The sequence below is a fragment of the Saccoglossus kowalevskii genome, chromosome 16 (assembly GCF_978046115.1).
Source record: "Saccoglossus kowalevskii chromosome 16, keSacKowa6.1, whole genome shotgun sequence".
NCBI classification, from domain to species: domain Eukaryota; kingdom Metazoa; phylum Hemichordata; class Enteropneusta; family Harrimaniidae; genus Saccoglossus; species Saccoglossus kowalevskii.
Window position 1 is genome coordinate 24,823,585 of NC_140656.1, and position 6,564 is coordinate 24,830,148.

At 36.2% G+C, this 6,564-nt stretch overlaps 1 protein-coding gene across 1 annotated transcript; it reads right to left on the minus strand.

Annotated features, from left to right (window-relative positions):
• LOC146733785 (carbonic anhydrase 9-like) lies at positions 1-5,860 on the minus strand. The gene is made up of 8 exons (XM_085491264.1): positions 5,756-5,860; positions 3,835-3,876; positions 3,496-3,669; positions 2,442-2,587; positions 1,403-1,498; positions 769-835; positions 488-648; positions 1-164 (listed from the first exon to the last, which is right to left on the minus strand). Exons 1-8 carry the CDS (start codon positions 5,835-5,837, stop codon positions 57-59), a joined length of 876 nt encoding a protein of 291 aa, XP_085347390.1. The 5' UTR covers positions 5,838-5,860; the 3' UTR covers positions 1-56.
• Positions 5,861-6,564: the final 704 nt, after the last annotated feature.

Genomic DNA, 6,564 nt, shown 5'->3' on the forward strand with positions numbered 1-6,564 from the left:
TACGTGACAATGATTATTTATTTCATAATAATTGCATGTACAATTATATCATCGATTTAGCAACTGTTCATGTAAAGAGTACGATTATGAAGAGGCTGAATTGCTCGGAAGTTATCTTTCATGTTTTGTTCTAATTCATCTTTCAAACCACGGAATTTGTTCAACTGTAATAAAAAAAACAATAGTATATGATGTCATTTCGGTTATACTAAGTTAAAACAAATGATTGCGAAGTTCTTTTTAAAAAACTAACCAAATCCTCAATCGTCTGTCGCTAGTTTCAGTATTATCTAATAAACATTTATGATATTGAGAAAGAATGTATGCAAATGAACACTGTTTGAAAGGCAAGAACAAGTGCCGTCACTGTGGCTTCGAGATATCGAAGATCAGATATATTAACTGTAACTATGTGCAATGCGCGGTTCTCCAACTGGCATCATTTAATCTAATTCACTCCCTGTCCCATTATAAATCCAGCCCTTACCTGATCTTCAGACAGTTTGATGGTATTGACGAAGTTAGTCCAGACCACGCCCTCAGAGCATGGTGGTGTAGTCAGCGAACCGGAATAACGGTAATATGCCGACCTGTCTTCTGGCAATAAAGACTCGATACTGAAGGGAGTTTCCAGCTCGTGGGCATCGCCTGCAATTTATCACAATAAAATACATAAAATAGATTTTAAAAAATCATTTTTTAACTATCCGAAGAGATCATGATTAGTTGTAAATTGCATAATTATACTGTCTAATTGTAGATACTTACCATCCTCTTCAATATCTTCGAACAAATCCAAGAACGTGGAGAAGGCTTCGTTATCTTCGCCTTGAAGCTAGAAAGGTAACAACGAAACATGAATCAAATAGGCCGTAACAATGACTGTGCGATTTGTCAATCCGCGCTGACGTAGTTTACGCGTTGTTACGCCGCTCCAACGAAATGATACGGAGAAGATGCCAGATTTTGCCAATACCAACACCGTGACTGCGTAATTATGCCCGAGAAATGTAATCAAGATGTTCGGGTGTTATTGATAATGTTTGCAAAGTTTTGAAGAATGATATATTTCTTCACGTACAGTTTTATTGAGAACACATACACACATTCTTATAATGAATTTAAATATTTCTTTTTCGCAATTTGATTGCAGAAATACATGTGCAATGACATTGTGGCGTCCAATCTCTTGCAGGTCACATGGGAACATATGTGCCAAGTTTGAAGGTTCTTGCTATCTTGCATTGAAGTTCTATACCGAACATACATAAATATATACTGTGACCTTGATTTTTTATTGTTGACCAATTTGTTTCAAAAATATAACCAGGTGTTGAATTTAAACGTAAATCGTGCACATTAAAGTAAAACCGTGAGTAGAGAGCATGGTATAACTACGTACCTCAATTAGAAAAGCAAAAACGGCCAAACCATCAGGCTCTCCAGTGGCCTCTGTGCCACTTGAAAATCTGCTGGTGTCATATGTTACGATGTGCATCTGAAATTACAAATGTGTAACCAATTTATTACATGTATGCAAAGTATATCCCCTGGATGCACAAATTCGGTTTGATCTGTATTCAATTGAGCTCACTAACATTAATTAAATATTTAATTTAAATAACCAATTTGGTACGACTATCGGGGGGAAATCTTCTCCTCTAATGGTGTTCTCCACACGTGTCAGGGGGAATATCGTCTCGGCTCTATATCTCGTCCCCTCGAGGTACGGGATCGGGAAAGTCACTTAAACTTCACTGTCAAATAAGACACACACAACGAAATACGTTTCAACTCTCGTCTTAGTCGGTCAGTCGAGCACTCTATAAGACACAGCGTCCTGGGGAAAAGTCCCCAAGACTATCGCAAAGCTGACCCAAGACTGCCTCTAGACTTCGTCAAGACTCGCCCCAAGACTCTCCAGGTTTCCCCTAGACTCCTCTGTCCTGGTGTACTCGCCAAGACGAACTAAAAACTCTTTATTCATTTTCGAAACCTTAACCAATTACAAAGCAGTAAAAATACTCTAGGGGTAACCTTCAATCATACAGCCAATCGCACTAAGTACTGAACACGTCATATCTTTTGATTAATTGTTCACTACATTAATAATTGCGAATACTAACTGTCAGAAATAGTAGTCCGAATAGCGACGGTTATCTCGTAATTAGTTCCAAATCACTGAGTCGAGTTCCGTCCAGAACCTCGCCTAAACGATGACAGACATAACACAGCCATTCGCTAATAATCAACTAATTAAGTCGATTAACAGATACGCAAAAACAAATTCATCACACGACTGACGCCCAACGCCTCATTTATGTCGATTTTAAGGTTACTGACTTAGAGTTGTAATTGAACAACATCTTTTACAGATATTCAAGTCATGGAAACGCTTCATCGTAACTAAAGGTGTATTATTGATCTTGCCGTGTACTTGCCTCAGCTGGGTGTGCTTTGGAATTCATGTAATGTTCCGATCCACGTTCATCTGCATTACCCCAATGGAAATGGAATTGGTATGATTTGTACGTGGCTCCAAGACCTCCACCACTTATCAAGTAATCACCAGTCAACAACATTTTAACTGCAATAGTGATGTGAAAAAATAGCCAGTATAGTTGTAGCAATTTATCATAACGACTCACAGCTCCAAAAGCTGTTTAGCTCAATAAGTCACATCAACATATTAAAAAATACATTTCAAATAATGATTGAGATTGAGAAGCACAAACGGAAAACAAAAAGTACAGTCGTGCCTGTCAGTTCAGTCTTTAGAAAACATCTTTTCAGTAAAAGTTGCTAGAATTCTCCCTTGACTCATTGACTACACCACACTTTGCATTCGGTATTGAACATAATTACTTTTGACGCAAGTCACTTTTTCTTATACATTTGAAATCATCAAACAGGAAACGGTCGTCTTATTATCCCAATGCATAGTGGCGAATACCCTCACGTAGTTAGCCATCAGTTACTGCTGTTACTTATAAACAACTTGTTCTGTTAAAATATTAACACAGACGGAGTCGGTGTCTGTTACCAATCTTGTCTGCACACGCCAACAATAATTCTCAAGACATTTCCTCTTTTAATTAAAGTTAAATTAAGATTAATTAAATTATCATTGTCCTATTATATAATCTCCACAATTTAATTGATTTTGAAATCCAATTAGTATTGCAGTGCTCATTTGTAAATTGACATTATATTTTAAGTCGATATCCCATTAACTGAGAATCGGGACAATACTGACTTTATACATTTTTGTATAGGTCGAAAAACAACTGTTTTAAGTTTTAAAATAAACGCCCAGCGCTCTATTTGCAAAGTTATCATCTCAACTATAAACCCGACTTCTACATTCACATGTGCTCCACCACGCCTAACTACTAAAAGTGATTTGGTTAGCTTGAAATAACAAACAAAAAGCTTCACAAACATTGTCCCTTTTTCTAGTTAATAAGCGTTTATAATATATCAAACAGGTATTACCGTAATGTCCGGTATTTTTCAATGTCATGGTAGCGCCCTCTGGTGGAGTGTCGCCAAATCCGGTGAATTCAACCTCACCAAAACAATTATCAACTGATTCACTTTTTTTCAGATCAATTGGTGACTGATTCACTCCAACGCAATTCATGGTACTCTGCCACCACTCGTCTGGACCTAGAATTGCAAAATAGAAAAAAAAAACATTAGGAGTTTCTCACAATTTTGTGTAATCCTGCGTGTGTGATATATTTTCTAATATCATTGGTTTGCCCTGTCAATGAAAAGTGTGAGTATAACACGGCTAAGGTCCTTATATTGTTCGTGAAAGCATGTACTTACCGAGTTCTTCCGCCACGTAAAAATGATATCCCCATGGTGTGCCTGAAAATAAACATAACGGAATAAGATGCTATATGTATACGATTGAGGTTCATAATGACAGTACGCATCACACTATGTCGATGATACGTACTAGTAATTAAATGCGCATGCGCTTTATATGTTGATGGTACATAGCGTCTCAACATGTCATATTATGCTATGACGTAATTTACTAGCGTCGTTTTACAACGAATAAAGCAACGTAACTATATGTATTCGTTATTTTAGCATTGTTCCGTGGTTTCACAACTTGTAAAGAAACTTCTTGTCATATCGGGCCCGATTAATACGGACAGATCAACGGACGATATTTACCCGGACATATGATGGGAATTGCTACGTATTGTAAACACGAGTGGGTAAGCGTACTGAGTGTACTGCCTGTATCCAGAATCCTAGATCTTAGCTTGAAAATGAAAATTTGCCTCATTATAATTGATCATGATACCGACTATTGATACAACTATTTTTATACACAACTTAGCATTGTATTACGTATAGTATATTACGTAAAATATGTTACATAAATTAGAGGGCCTGTCAATAATGGACAACTAATAATAAAAACCTTCCCTAAATACGTCTGGTCTAAAAAATAATTTACCGAAACAACTCAACAGAGAAATTGCTCCACAATTGTCAGAATTGGCGGGTGCATCTTTTTTTTTTAATGGAAGCCCCGACTGGTCGTGTTGCTAAATTTGACGATCTTAGACGAAACATACCTTTTTACACTGTATACCCGTCTTACTAAAAGTGACAATAGATTCGTTGTAGTGCTTATCATCTGTTAAGCATATGTGTCCCACAGCAAGTGTTATGTTCTGTGTCGTAAACGTATGTATACGTCACAGCTACTATTAAATACACAAGTTCTATTACATTTCGTTTGATATTTTTTTTTTTGTGCGGGATGTATGGGCTTTTTAATTTAATTATAAATAATAATAGTATTATGAATGAGTTATTGTTTACCTGTATGTCACATACACCTTTTTCTATATTTGACTGCGCTGTAATTGTGAACATATGGCTCTCGTTGTGACTGTCTGAGTATCGTGACAGTGCTTGTAGAGAACTGTCTTCATTATACCAAAATAGGTATGTACTAAATTATATGCCCAATAAAAATCACGGGATCGTATTTTTCTTATCTGGGATGTGACGTGATCACCAGATACACCGTCGCCAATCGATCAATCAGCACGAATGTCTCAATAACCCCTGTATTACGTGACATGTTCGCCTGTCTGTTCGAAGCGTTGATCCATAATTAGAAAAACGATATGCCAGCAGTTATTATTATTACGTCACGGTGACAACTGTTATCGTTGATGAATTACTACAGTGCATTTTGCCAGCTGCAGAAAGTGTGTATTTTTAATAAGTTCGATATTATGAGGGCAATCGCCAACAATTTCCGTAGATTTTAAATAGTTCTGATGTCGTGACCGTGATCGTGATAAACGAGTAAGTAATGATTGTTGACATTGTTGTTTTATAAACAAATAATTTATTGAAAACCATCTGTGGTCTGTATCTACATGTGTCAATACATTCCCTGTATTTGCACAAAAATGACAATGATATTATATATTTGACAGTATCATAACAGTTACAATTCTTTAGTGAAAATAATCTGCATCAACCATGGAAAGTCTCCTCCGAATTATCATTATATTATTCATATTTGATGAATTGGAAAACTAATTCTTTATTTAAAGAATCTCAATACAATTCTAGATCACAGGTCGTAACGTATTTAAAAATCTGAAAACGTAACACTTATATTACTCTGTAGCAGTATAATTCTAAGTGGGGTACGTGTGGGTGGAAGTGGGGCGATTTCAGCCTCAGTAAAATTTTAAATCCTACTTACCCGACCCTGAGCTTCTCCTTGAAGGTGCTCCATGTGAGCTGCCCAACACTGCCAACACGATCACAATAATGAAGGTATTCATGGCTGTATCCTTAAACTGTGGAAATAGTCGAAAATCTGTAGTTATGTAGACTTTTCGCAAACCAGGGGACCGCACTCCCACAAAGATTAATGCGTCATGATATGGGTGCGGACCCCCAGAATCGAAAATAAAGATACTTTAGTGTTTTCGTCGGCTTGACAAATTACTATGACTAGATGATTTGAATCTAATAAATACTTGACACTGACATTTACAATATTTACTACTACTTTGAGTGTAGAAAATTGGTAAAATTATAATAAGAAAACTAAATTATACCATAAAAACACAAAAAGTGGGCTTTGATTATAAATGTATTCATAACAATTTGGAAATGTCGATCATCAGCTTTCATTGAAATTCAAATATTTAATTGTGATTGGCTCAAGAGATAAAAATTGTTTACGCCCAATATGCGTGCGCATGTCTTCACTGCGACTTTCACTGATGAATAGATATTGTTAAACTATCTAATTAATATTTATTAAAACCGACATTTGTGCCACAATTACAATTCAAATGGTAACCTTCATTAATTTATATTATATTTATAAAAAATGAAGTTATAACTACGACAGCTGTATGCCTTCCACTGCAGTGACTATAGTTTGAATTTAATTAAACCGCGCAGCTCTCAAGTGACTATCATGCTAAAAGAACATTTTTTGAAAATCTTATACCATAGTACGCTGACTGTATCGCGTGACAATTTACGACTTTTGGTGGA

Excerpts from the sequence above, each read along its gene's own strand:
- LOC146733785 (XM_085491264.1), bottom strand. The coding sequence starts at position 5,837 with ATGAATACCTTCATTATTGTGATCGTGTTGGCAGTGTTGGGCAGCTCA. Across the intron at positions 3,877-5,755 it reads AAGGAGAAGCTCAGGGTCGG|GCACACCATGGGGATATCAT; the intron begins GTAAGTAGGATT and ends GTTTATTTTCAG. Across the intron at positions 3,670-3,834 it reads TTACGTGGCGGAAGAACTCG|GTCCAGACGAGTGGTGGCAG; the intron begins GTAAGTACATGC and ends TTGCAATTCTAG.